General features: G+C 45.2%; 1 protein-coding gene across 1 annotated transcript; it reads right to left on the reverse strand.

Moving 5' to 3' along the window:
* Positions 1-5,831: 5,831 nt before the first annotated feature.
* Positions 5,832-12,935, reverse strand: PRSS35 (serine protease 35). Its single transcript, XM_075708160.1, has 3 exons — positions 12,866-12,935; positions 11,123-11,130; positions 5,832-7,067 (listed from the first exon to the last, which is right to left on the reverse strand). The coding sequence occupies exon 3, from the start codon at positions 7,050-7,052 to the stop codon at positions 5,832-5,834; it is 1,221 nt and encodes a 406-aa protein (XP_075564275.1). The 5' UTR covers positions 7,053-7,067; positions 11,123-11,130; positions 12,866-12,935.
* Positions 12,936-14,040: the final 1,105 nt, after the last annotated feature.

Consider the following 14,040-nt stretch of genomic DNA (forward strand, 5'->3'; position numbering starts at 1 on the left):
AACTGGCATAAGATGCCGCTTCTTTGATGGATTTGAGTTGCTGTTATTTGGTGAAGGCCTTTCGAGCATTTGTTAAAGATGATGGAAACTGGAAGTATGACAGGAAAATACCTGCAGAAGGAACTGGGCTGTATCGGAATATTTTAGGGCTGAATAGATGCTTGGATAAGATGCCAGTTCAAGCCCCCCAGGGCCCACAGGAATGTGAGACCCACAGCATGTCTTGGAACGTATCTTCCATCCGAGCCACCACATCCCTGCCAGCAGCTTGGGAGTGGCCTGCAGAGGACACAGCTGTCACTCCTGGGTCTCTGTGTTCCCTGGATAGGGGCCATGAAACATTTCTCAGACACCAAGACATTCTCCCAGAAAGTGACAAAAAGTAGACTCCAGCAATGAAAAGATTCAGACCCTGTCACCAGCCCCAAACAGACTTCGGTCCAGATGAAAAAGCTGTCGATCCCATTTGTTCCCCTGTGGCCCTTACTCCTCCCACATGTAAGGACCACCAGAGATGGCAGGGAAGCCCTTTGCCAGACCCCTGTTAAATATTGCTTGTATTAGACACACTGTTAATCACTGCTTTAATAATTTCTAAACTTTCCATTAAATATTTCCAGCAGCTCTCATCCTTGCCAAAAATGTCTCCTTTTACTGTCAGTGATCAAATCAGCACCAGTTTCAAGGCCACGGAGTTAAGATAATGCTGAGAACCAAGATTATAATATTTTACACACTTCTAATTTGGCCAGGTTCAACAGCTCTCTGGGGTAGAAAATACAATAGCTAGTAGCAGAAACAGAACTAATTACTTATTTCAGAATTAATAAGTTGTGGCATAGTCTGTGAGTCATTTCCTTGCTAAACCAATTTTTTTTTACTCATCAAATTTGCTCATGGAGTAATTATCTTGAAGACAGGAGTAGACAGGGAGGTTTTTTTCCCCAGAACAAATTTAAAGAGACATTAATATCTTGTAAGATCACGTCCCAGGTGATTCACTTATAACCTTTACAAGCGTTTACAGAACGGAGTTTGTGTAACACCACCATAGCTGAAAAACTACATCATGACAGAGGAAAAGAAAAACAATAGAAAATATTTATTGACATAGTATGTGCATTGTATAATATCTTAATATAGCAAAGGTTTGCATTTATTTTCCCAAATGAGTTGTCATTTTGTGCAGTTAAAAATATTGTAAAAACACATTTTTTGAAGTTTGCTGTCAATCTTTAAAAAGTAAAGAACATTAACGAATTATCAAAGCTACCTCTGGAGGTTTTTAACCTAAATGCTATCTCACACTCGGAGCAAAAGGCTGGTGCAACAGGGAGTCAAATGTACTTCCAAGTCCTTTGAGATTAGTGTGCAATTTTAAGCTTTCAATTTAAGAATATTCTTCATTTTTTTTCCCCATTCACTCATCAATCCAGGAATTTGTAGATGGAATTATCTGCAATATTCTCTGCTTTAAAATTAGAAGCAGTTGATTAAATTTCTACACAGATAGCAAACACAAACAGAAGGTATTTGAAAAAAAAATATTGGCTAGAATTTGTAGGTGCATGCAAAAAATGGACCCAACACTTAAATGCTTCAAGTCTGAGATTTTTTGTTTGTTGGGTTTTTTTTCCCCCAACGGGGAACAGCCTTTACAGGAATCCCAACAAAATGTCAGGTTTGAGAAACTTTCAAGTGAAAGAAACTGCCTTAACTTACTACACTCTTGGTGACCTGGTGTGCTGGGAGGTTCACGCTGCCAAGCCTTTTGGCCAGGACATGGATCTGTTGCTTCCCAAGGACCCTAAAGGAGCACAAGCTCCCTGCGACTTTGGGCAGGGAGTGTAGGTCAGGGTCAAAACCCCCTGCCTGCTAGTGGTCCCTGCCAGAACCTGAGCCCTCTCACAGCCCTTTCCTTGGCGCTGTTGCCTGGAAAGAACAGCCTCATCTTCAACAGCGAAAGGAGATTGTTTATGTAACTTGTGATTTTCACATCTTAATTTATAATGTTATGCCTTTACCAGCTGCCTACTCGTTCTTACAACAGGTCCCTCTGCTACCTTGCAGCCATTTCATCTGTTACTTTTCACACTTTCTTTACCCCTTGCATACCGCCTCCATCTTCCTGGTCTTCCGTACCATCTACTTCTCTTGCTCTCTCTTTCTGTATTAATTGCTGTTTGCTGCCAGGTCATCCCTTATCAGCAGAATAGGAGATACTCCCCAGCTGCTTCTCTCTTCCACATGTAGATAAATTATTTTTTTACTTAAGCCATAGTCTGTGCTGATTCATACTCCATACAGACTCATAAACCTGCAAAATTTGAATGGTAAATTATAAACTGAGTCAAGGAGTTTCTTTAAGCAATTTTTAAAGCATTGGGTACTCTATACCTCATATAACAGAAATAATTTTGCTACTTAACATTGCGTTTTTCTTTTGTTATGATAATACAAACTTAGACTTATTTTTTTTACATTGCAGATAATCCCCTTGACTTCCATCATATGTCTCAGAGCCTCAAAATTAAACACATGCACAAATGCCTTGCAGAAGCTGGGCTGGGTGTGTTAATGGTTTGTATATGAGGTTTATCTTTGGCCCGGGAAAAACTTACTTGTTAACTTTGCAAATTGCCAGTAGCCCCCTAGCAGAAAAGTGATTTGACTGAGTTTGTTTTTTCCTAAAGTAAGGAATACAGTTAATGAAAAAGATCTACTATAGCAACTCTTACGGAAAAGCATTAGTACTCATGAAAATAAATGATGTACAGCCTGGTATTTGAAAGAGGGAAAAATCCTTTGGGGAAACATCACAAGGGCTCTGTCCCCTTCTGGGCTGGGAACCCAGCCTTGATGCTGGTGTCCTAGACAACAGCAGATCTGATCTACTAAGAACAGCCCCTCCTTGTATTTTCTCATTGATAACTAGATACTAACTGCATTTTTTTAAGGAAATCTGAGATGATCATGGCTCAGAAATTCTTGTCCCATTTGCAGTAGCTGGTACCAAGAGCTCTACATGGGACATTGACCTCCTGGGGCTGTGCGTAAGTACTCAATTTATGAACTATTTCAGAAGTCCCGGTAGTAAGCAGTCACAATGCCTACAGAAAGCATTTCTTTCTCTATTAGGCCAAGTGGCAGACTGAAATGTTGCCCAGCATGCAGGTACAACAGGAATAACATGGTGTCCATGTCTTCTTGTGCCTGCATTCCCTTGCCTGAAGGCACTGACCCCGTCAAAACACCACATGCTCTACAAGCCTGTATATTTGCATGTGTTTGTGCGTGTGCACTCAGACACAGAGGCTTGAATATATATACAGTTTTGATTGCTTTTTATGTTGCTCTGGCCAGCCTCTTTAATCTCTTAGCACCATAAAATGAGGCACTGAGCATCTAATATTTATCCTCTAAGGATAAACACTTGTTATCAGCCTGCTATGAGAACTTCAGGTTGTGGCTGAGGTATTTACAGTGGATGATTATTATAACAAGACCATTTGAAAGCTGACATCAACATTTTTCATTCTTACCTTGTCCCTGATTCCCAAACTAATAAAGAAATAGATTATACAGCTGCTCCTAAGGAGTACACCTAAATACGACTCACCAAAACAAGGAATTTACTAAGCCACCTTATCTTGATCAGTTTTGGACCCAGATCAACAATGAGAATAATTGTAACAAAATCCATGGACCTAGGTTGACTTGTATTGGATTAATGATGTGGTACCTTATTTGCCACAGTAACTATTGAAAAAAGGCACTTAAGAAAAACATTACAGAGCCGACTAAAGAATAGTGTAGGCCCATTGCATAAAGCGAGAGTATTAAATACTGGACTGAGGTGATTTAAAATTACTGTCAGCGAAGCCATACGTCTTAATAGAGATGTTAACAATAAAAAATAATTAACCTTAAAATCTTAGACATTAGTTTCTAAACTTTAAAAATTATTAGTTTTCTGCAAACAACCACACAAAATAATAATAATAAAAAGTTAAGTCTTCCCTGGAAAGGCTGACGTTAAAAGAAATAGTTTCTTTTAAAGTGAGATCTCTTCCAATTAATGAAATATTGTTAGAGTTATGGTATGGAAGCAAGTCTTAAATTTTTATGCTCTGGCAATAATATCTCAAAGAAAGTTGCCTGCACATTCAAAGTGTCAGGTTATCTACTTTCAATCATCTACAAAAAAGTGGGTTATTAAAAATTATCTTATTTCATCAACAGATATTACAAGCATATTTTAAAGATACCAAAACAAAGAGTATTTTAAAATCTTGTGATATTTTTTTTCCTTCTGCACAGGAAGAAAATGTATTTTGGTCAGCATAAACTTATGATCAAAACAATGAAATATTGTGGTGGTGAATAATTTTAAAAGTTTTGAAACCCAAAGGATATGATTGGAAATACACAGTATCATTTTATGTTATTAGATTAACGTAACACCATAACAATCCTGTGCTTTTCAAAATCTTGATATAAAATAAAAGTTATAGACTTGTGTAGCAATCAACAACAATTTTTAAAAAGGTGATTTGTGTTTAAAGGTGTGTAAAAGTCAAGCTCACTTTGTGTTTTCATTAGATATATGGTTCAGCAAACATATTGAACCAAATTATTTGCTAACTACTTCTGCTACCTAACAAGATATCTGTTACAAGGCACAGGATAGTTCTTCTACCATTCAGAAGGTGGCATAATTTAGTTGGGAGAAATTTTTGGTTTAACCTTGTAACTCATGTTGAGGTGGAGTCTGAGTATGACATGATTAAAACTACCCATTTTGCAAAACCATATAAAGCCAAACTAAAATATTGCTTTCCAACTCCCAGTCTAATACATACTATCCTATCTACAAAGCTGAACTCGTATAAAAGTAATTTACAAAAACTGCAAAAATGGTTAGCACCCAAAATATCTATCACCTGTGAAGATCTAAATGATTGTCAAATAGCCACTTCAGAAGTCAGTGACTTCTCCCAATAGTAAAGCTAAACATTTGACTGGAAACTAAACCTACAGCTCTCCAAATACTAACTGGAATGCAAATGCACGTGTTTAAGACTTCTATAGCTTCTCAAAGAAGACTTAAAGGCATTAAATTATGTCCTGATGTCTCTTCTTCCTTCAAACATGGAAACTTCTGTGTTCATTAATTTCTTTTTGCTGTTTTTACCGAGCAATGAAGTGAAACTTATCTTTAATGTCTAACCCTCAGCTACAGAAATTTGGGATTTCCATGGAAGTGTTCCTGCAGCAACCAGAGAAGGAAGTTCCAAACTAACATGCATGAACTAGACTGCTGCTTCTCAACATGGAGCTGTGGTCTTTAGAGAATGACAAAATAATGTCTTGGTCTCATGCAGTTCTCTGGATCATTCTGCACATACAGTAATGTGCTGTATGCACAACTTGCATTTGAAGAATTGGAACAGAACCCTGAGAAAAGCAAATCCATTGGAAAAATAGATACTGTTTAATAATACCAGTTTGAGATGTTTCAATGCCTCCCTTGGAAAAAAAATGACAAACAGGTGTAGTCATTTTTTTCTGATGTGAATGAGTTGAATTTATCACAATTGCAAACATAAATATAGTTTGGGATTTTAAGTGCATATCTAGGGTTGATTACAATTAGAAATATTTTGTTTGACAGTTCTACCCATCCCCCAGCAATTCAGCATTCCTCAAGTCACCATAATGTCACTCGTGAGCTTTGAGTTCAAAAGCATCCTGATGTGATGTTCTTCCAGTAACTGCTGCGGCAGACTTTACGGTAATACGGGTGCTAAGCGAGTCAGGTTCAGCTCTCTTCAGCCTTGTGTGCAATTCTCATCATTCCCATGTATCCAGAAGCAAATCTGGGCATATTTGAGAGGAGTAATTCTTACTGCTACATTGTAATCCTGCTGTTCACCATTGACATCCACCCACTGATGGCCTGAGTAAACAGCGATGATCTTGCGTTTCCACTTCTTTTTGTCCGGCTCCTTAAGACGGAGATAGATGCCAGATCCAGTGGAGCCAGGCTCAGCATCACAGTACTGATAAAAGAGATCATTGGACTCATCAGAAATGCTGCAAAATCTATAGACCAGCTGCCCAGATCGATCATTGTCAAAACCTGAGAAGTGGATCATGCTCCTAGGCATCATTTTGATTGTTGGGCTGATTCCCAGCTCCATGTATTTCCTTTTGTGGGGACGCTTGAGCTCAAGAACAGCATAATCATAATCCAGGGCAATATCCCCAGACACACCCTTAAACCAGCCTTTCGGGATGTGGGTACTCTTCACCCTGGTCCACTGGAAGGAGGGCATGCCGTCTGAGGTCCCCTGCTTTCTCCCACCACCTTTGGATTTTCGCCTTGGTTTTGTGGCAACTTTGGGATCTTCCTGGGCCGCAGAAATTTCTCTCCTACTTCTTCTAGCACCTCTGCGTTTCCTGCCGTTGCCTCTGGATTTTGTCTTCATCAGGCCGACCCTTAGTCTTTTGCTGCCCTTAACATAATCCTTGCCATTGTGCAGACAGTGAGCAGCTGTTAGCACGTGCTTGGGGGAAATGAGAACGCCGCTGCAGCCGGTGGAGATCTTCACAGCTGTGTTGAACGGAAAATTGGTCATAAACCGCTTGTCATAGATGCTGAACCTACTGTCTGTTCCATATATCTGCCTCTTCTTTCTCAAAGGCCTTTGTGTGGTTGTGTTTCCAGCTGGGTCAAGCACTAGTCCGAGGACATTCACTTCAGTCAGGGTCCGTGTGCCGTTTTCAAAAATGGTCTCATAGGATAAGAGGTCCTTCAAGTCAGATGAGCTTGGCACTGGCAATTTTCTTTGACATTCAATTCCACAGACACTGTTCAGCTCTAATTTGGTTTTTGCTTCAAATTTGGGGCTGTCAAGGGAGAAAGTTCTTTCGCTCACAATCTGAGGAATCTTCTTTAAGTGCCAAGTAAAATCTTGTTCAGTTTCTGTTCCATTAGTGAGACCCAATATAGGTATGAAAAATATGAATAGCAGTAACATGTGCTCCATTTTATCTATTTGTTTCTAAAACAAGAAAGAGAGATTTGAAAATATGCGTTGGAAATATACACAGTTATCTTAGTATCTTCAAAGTACAATCATGCAATATTAGCACCGACATCCGTGGAACAGAATTTAACACTCTGCTCAAAATAGAGATGCCTCAGATATTCCCTGTATTGCCTCTGACGCATCCAACAGTCTCTAGCAAGATGGGTGCAGACCAGTCAGCCAGTGTCCATGCTGAGCTACCTACTGGAAGGTGGAAACAGATGAGTTTAACCTGCTTTTCCCTCAGTGGGGCAGTAGTCTGAGTCATTCCACTCTGTACAGCGCCCTGGTTTTATTTATCCCATAAGAAAGCAATTATGTTTTACGCTTCTGCTTCTCTTCTTCATAGTTACTAGTTGTAGGTAGAACATGGTTGAAAACCACCAACATACTCAAAAGTTGCATTCAAAAGTTGGGATCCAGGCAGAGATGGACAGACAGACTGCACCTGTGAGACTTGGGAACCCTTAGGAAACCAGACCAATTGTGCTTTTTCATATAATGGCCAAAAAGTAGCAGCCGTAACTGACCTATGGTCACTTACACCAATGGTTCTGCATTACCCACCCAGCTAAGATCTGTGAATCTGCCTGTTATGGAAATGGCACTTTGCTAATTGCTCTCCCAAAGAATCAATTTAGAAAGATCTCTTTTCCCCTTTCAAAGTTTATGTTGTCTGGATGTGACAGATGGGGCAATTTGGGCACCTAAACAAGGTGGCCAGTCCCATTTTAAATGCTTTCAGCTTCTGCTGCTCTGAAAGTCATGGGTCTCCTGCAGATCCTGCATTGTATTTCCCTGTGTGCCATGGCCACCACAACTTCATTCACTTCCTATGCATGGGTGCCTGAATCTCTCTCAGGATGTCAGAGAATTTCGAAATCCATGAAGATGAGTGAGGAAAGTAGAAGGTTGCTGGTCTAGAGGAGTCTCCTGGATACATACATGCAAGAAAGCCCAGCCAAGTAGGAGGGACAAGTCTGCTGACTCATCACATGCCTTCTTCCTGCAGGATCCCACAAAGGCTGCAGGAACTGTGCTGTATGTGCCTTATGGTCACATGTGGAAAGCCCCACCTAGATGAGGTGATGCATCACACAAAGAGCCAACACTTTAAATGAGAAAGAAAAAACCAGTATTATTCCCATCTGTAGTTGGGAAACATGCAGAAAGAATGCAAAATTGTTAGAAGTCTGTGGCAGAGCCAGAAGCTGAACCCAGAAGTCTTGATTCTGAGCTCAAAACATTACTAAAAAGACCATTTTTCTCCTTTGGCAGCAGTGATGTCAGTGGCATTAACCAGCTACTGGCCTCTGCCACTGGGGAAGCTGCACTCCATTCTCATATCCTTCATTCCAATTACATGGAAATCTCAGCAGTGCAGAAAGAAAGGACCTATGATTAAACTTTAAAAGCCAAGCAATTCAAGGATATGTATGTGGTTAAGCTCTCTGGTTTACACTGTAATGGCAGTGTAACCCAGGGCAAAGATAGCTGCTTTCCTTTTCTTGAGCTTAGTTTAGAATGAGTACTGCTATCCAGTGAAACAGCCTGGTTACAAGCTAGCTTAAGATCTAGCATGAAAGAAAAGGAGTATGTGTGCGACACAGAAAAAGAAGTGGTAACATCACTTTAAAAGCTGTATTATGGACCAACAACTCCCATAATTTTGAGGCATCTTCACCATATAGACATAGTTCTTGTCTATAAGAGGTAACAATTATCACTTTTTAGCTAACTAAGCACTACAGTTCAAACACAGCTTGTTGCTTCTGATGCCAAATTCAGAGGGTGGTTTTGGGTATAATTTTTGACGCTTTTCACCTTTGCCTGCATGGAACACCAACTTTGACCCAGAGTTTACTTACTAGGATATACGTAAAACACATTTTACAATACAGTATAAAGATACCCACCCTGGTTTAAAGTAGCTAACTCAGGTTTTGGAGATGTGTGGACTTTCATAAGACATCTGGAGATTACAGTGACTCACAGGCCTAAGCTCTGGGGTGTATGCAGTCATACTAAAAGATATCTGAAGGTTTTGAAAGCACAGCAGAGTCATCCTAGGCGCAAGATTTTGCAGAGAGACACCAGTTGACCCTAACAGTCCAGGTTATTGGTGTAGAAGAAATGCACATATTTAAACATTAACTTTTATATACAAAGTTACCTTCAAAGTACTGTTTTGGTTATTGCTCAATTAGTACTAAATTTGAAGAGGAATGATAATTTTACATATCCAGAGATAAATGATAAGGTGTCAAAATAAAGAAATACTATGATGAGAACATAGGAACAACTTTCCTCATCTGACCAAAGGTCCACCTCATCTAAAATCCTCTTTCTTACACTGGCCAAATGTGGATGTCTAGGGTAGAGCACAAGAATAGGGCAACCATGTATGTCCCTCCTCCCTCATAGTCTCCTAGTGTACAAGACTCATGGACTTTGAACCAGAGGTAGTTTCTACAGTGTGAGGAAACCTCAGTGGATTTCTCTTCCATAGTTGCCAATCTTCCCTTGAACACATATAAAATTTTGTATCCACAATGTCCTGCGTCAAGGAGTTCCAGCTTAACTACATGTTGTATGAGGCAGCACCTCCTGTTCTTTATTTTCAGCCTGTCACAAACTAGCATGGTTTGATCATAAATAATGTGATATTAATGCAGAAAAGCTGGTTTTAATTTGCTTTGCCCTAACATAGCTGTTGAACAGATACAAGGTATTAAGAAACCCAGTTCTTCTGTCAGGCTCGAGAATGCCTTTTCTATGTTCTTTCCTAGAATACTAGTCCTTTTCTCAGCCCTTCCTCAGAGTCTGCGTATCTGATATTTCTCTGTAGCTGAATTTTGTGAGCCCTAAGGAAAGTTCATTCACTAACTGCCAGTTCATACAGAAAGTCTTTGAGGTGCCTGGCTTGATGTCATTCCACTGTGATGGCTGAAGTCTTCCCAGCTGGACCCATAACTAACTTCACTTTACAGAGAGACTTTCTGCAAGCAAATGGGTGGAGTACTATGGCTCCCTTCCACCAGTCTTTAAAAAGAAAAAAACCAAAACACACAACCCTCAATAGATGCATTGGAGCCTCCCATTTGAAATACCATACTCAAGTGCTCACTACTTACAAAGGCAGTCTTGGAAGCCACGATTTTCTTCATTTATAATGAACTACTTGTTGTTCCTAATGAACTAACCACCCTTCAGTAGAACTGGAAGAAGTCCAAGCTGAGGAACTTGATGAAAATGGTAATTCTCATTACAGACTACAGCAGTGGTCCTACCGGGCAGCATTGTCATTTACAGCCATGCACTTAAGCTCTGTTTACTAACCCCATCTCTACTGTTTAAGCAAGGCCAACTTCAAGCATGGACAACGTCAGCAGTTGCCATGGCCCGGTACAGTTTGCCAGCAAGGAGGGAACACAGGGGGTTCCTTTCGCCAGACAGTAGGGATGGAAATGTGTAGATGGCTGCAAAGATAGCTTTGCAGGGTGAGAGAAGGGGAGAAAGAATACAGCCTCCAGAGGAAGGAAAGGCCCTGAGAAGGCTACAGGCTGGATGCAAGAAAAAACCCTCAGCATCTTACACTGTCTGCCACGCTGTTCTCCACTCTTCCTCCAAACCCCAAGCTGCTCTGCCCTCTCCTTTCCTTCACTCCTTTCCCATATAAATTTTGGGTTGGCTTACAGTAATTAGCAGCTTTGACTCAGATTTGTCTTTATGGTAGGATGAATTGCTTCAGAGAAGACAGAAGAAGATGGAAACTAGAAAGTGAGAAAGAGATCCCCAGCTCCATGAAAATGTTGAAATTCTTCCTCCAGTTTCCAAATCCAGCTGATAACAGCGAGGACTCCCTGTTTGGTGGCATTCCAGATGCCAGGTGTATGTATACAATTAAAAAGTATTTTCAGTTCTTCTCACTTCTTGCTTCCAACATCAAATTTTTCTGCATTCACAGGACAAAACCTACCCATGTCCTAACTTTTCAGGGTATCCTTCGAATATTTTGTCAGTATAACCTATCTTACTCCAGCAGAATGCAACTCAAATGCTCAGGGGAAGGCTGGTAGTCAAGCAGAACTAGAATATGTTTCTCTTCAGGCTACCCCAGAGTGAATTTACATGTCAGTGTAGCTCAGACAAAAGAAAAGGTGTGTCCAGCTACCCAGCAGCGTTTTATCTTGGTCTGTTCAGTGCAGCCTCTGCTCTGGGGTTTCCTTCTTATTGTAGGAAAGTCGGCACATTTCAAACTAAGCTTACATAATTTTAGATGCAATTTTCAGACCATAAAATATGAGAGGCTGCTACACTAATCAGCTCCTTTAACTGCTTTTGGCCTTATTCTTGAAATGGCCTGAAAGTTGGAATTCACAGTTCTACTCTGACAAAGCAAAATAGAGAACAAATCCTGGAAATCTCACACTGCCTGGAAGAAACCATTACCCTAACCTTATCCGCCGCTGCGCCCTTCACTCCTCCGGCCGTGCTCACTGTACATATATTGGCGCACAGGTTTCGTCCTCCGCTCGGACTTCTGGAGAAAACCCGGCTGCGACTCCTGGCTCTCACAAAATTTAAGCAGCTTCAGTCGGCATAAGGAGAGCTCATTGGACACGGCAGGCGTGACAGCTCATTTCAGAAATCACACGCGCAGGGGGAAATGAAGAAAAGGGGTGGCGGGGGTGGGGGTGTGAATGGCAGCGGGGACGGGGGCTTCGCCTCCGCCCGGGTTTTGCCGTTCCCGCCGCGGCCGCGGGGTGGCGCGCGCGGACAGGCGGCCAGGGCGGCCGGCCCGGCTTCACCCCTGCCCGCCCCCCCCGGGGCCCGGGCCGGCCCCACCGCAGCCCCCGCTCCGGCCAGCCCTGCCCGCCGCCGGGCTCGTCTCCCCGCTCCTCCGGGTCGGGAACCGGCCGCTGTGCTCCGCCGCTGAGCGGCTGCGGGGGGCGAGCCCTGCCGGGAGGGGCGGCCCCGGGCAGCGGCCGCCGGGACGGGAGCGGGCGGGCAGCGGGCGGGGGAGCGGCGGGGACGGGGAGGGGGCTGTGCTGGGATGGCCGCTTCTCCGCTGCCCGCTCCGCTTCTGCTCGCCGCTCCTGTGCACTAGCCTGCTAAAGCCCGGGGTTCTCCTGGAAGACGCCGAGGGTTTGGAGAGGAAGGCTGTAACTCCTCAGCCGTCCCCTGGTCCTGCTTGCCGCGGGAGGCTCCGCTTTCCCGCATCTGATCCAAAGGAGTTCCCTTTCTCCAGAGCCTGCAAGTTAAATACCTTGGCAGGGCTTTTTTTGCCACTCCAAGATAAATCTGCCTCCAGCAGTGACGAATCTGGATGAAATTAGTGTCAATTCCAGAGGAGCGCGGGGATGGTAACGCGAATACTGAGGGGATGAATCAGAATTAAAGGAGAGGCTGTTTTGAAGGGTGAGGAGGCTCCTTGCCTGCTCCTCGCAGAAGACACGCAGAGACAAACCCCTGAAAGCCCAATAAATACGCCCCTTGCTTCTGTCCCGTTAGCCGTCTTGTGAAACCAGCTTCGAATAAAACAAAACCAACCAACCAACCAAAAAAAAAAAAAAAATAAAAGGACCAAAGAAACGTGTCACGTTTTAGTCCTATCAAAAATCTATCCATCGGGCTAAAGAGGCAGAGCTTTACACAAACCCCTTCAGCTGCCAAGCGCAGGGTACTGACATCGCTCAGCCTCATCGTTTTCTAAACCGACCCGTGTAGGAAGAACGACATCGCAAAAAAACCAAGATCACCTTACGGACGTTTACCTCGGACTGTCCGGTCCCCGGCTCCGGGCCGCCCCGGCCCCGGGCAGCCCCCCTCAGCCCCCATCCCCAGCTCCCAGCCTGCCCACCCGGCGCTGCTCCCACCGGCTCTCTCGGGGCAGCCTCTCCCGCCGCCGCCGGTGTCGGGAAGGGTTTCTTTCGTACCTGGCACCCCGCAGGACGGAGGGAGGGAGGGAGGGGAAGGCGGCCACAGCCCCGGAGCTCAGGCTGCAGGCTCCCCGCTCCGCTCCGCGCCGCCCGCCCGCCGCCCAGCGCCCGCGGCTACTGAGGACGGGGCGGGGGGAGCGGCCAGGTCTTCCCAGGCGGGGGAGGGGATGGAAAAAGGGAAAAAAAAAAAAAAAAAAAAAAAAAAGGAGGCGAGAGGGAGGAGGCCGGGAGGGGGAGGGCCGAGGGGAGCGGAGGCAGATCCCGCTATCTCCTCGGATGGGAAGGGAAGAAGGGGCTCTGCCTGCGGGGCGGGGAGGCGCATCGCCCCGGGAGAGGCTTCCCTCCCGGCGCCGGGCGGAGAGCAGGGGTGACCCGCGCAGGGACGGGGCGGGAGAGGCTGCCGGGCCCGAGGGGGAAGGCGGAGACAAGCGGGGAGGCGGAGGGACCCCGTCCCGGGGGGAATGGCGGGAGGGCGCCGCACCGTCCGCACCGCGCCACCTGCCCAGGGCCGGGGCTGCCGGGCACGACGGCGCCGGGCGGCGGCGGTGGCAGCGGCAGCGGGCAGGGCCGCTCCGCCCTGACGCGCCGTAGGGCTCCGGGGGAAGGCGAGGAGCGGCTGCCGGCTCCCACAGGAGGCTCCTCGGGCCGGGATGGGGCTTGCGGCTGCCGGGAGTCGCCTTCGCCCCGACCCGTGGCCTGCCCGCGCCTCCCTGCCCTCGCCCCTCAGGGGCTCCCCGGCCCCCGCCTTTCCGGCCCCGCTCCTCAGGGGCACCCCGCTCCTCAGGGACCCTCCTGGCCCCGCTCCTCAGGGGTGTCCCACTCCTCAGGGACCCTTCAGCCCCATCTCCTCAGGGGCACCCCGCTCCTCAGGGGTGTCCCACTCCTCAGGGGTACCCTGCTCTTTAGGGACCCTCCTGGCCCCACTCCTCAGGGGTGTCCTGCTCCTCAGGGGCACCCCACTCCTCAGGGACCCTCCTGGCCCTGCTCCTCCGGGGTGTCCCGCT

The sequence above is a fragment of the Pelecanus crispus genome, chromosome 3 (genome assembly GCF_030463565.1).
Source record: "Pelecanus crispus isolate bPelCri1 chromosome 3, bPelCri1.pri, whole genome shotgun sequence".
NCBI lineage: Eukaryota > Metazoa > Chordata > Aves > Pelecaniformes > Pelecanidae > Pelecanus > Pelecanus crispus.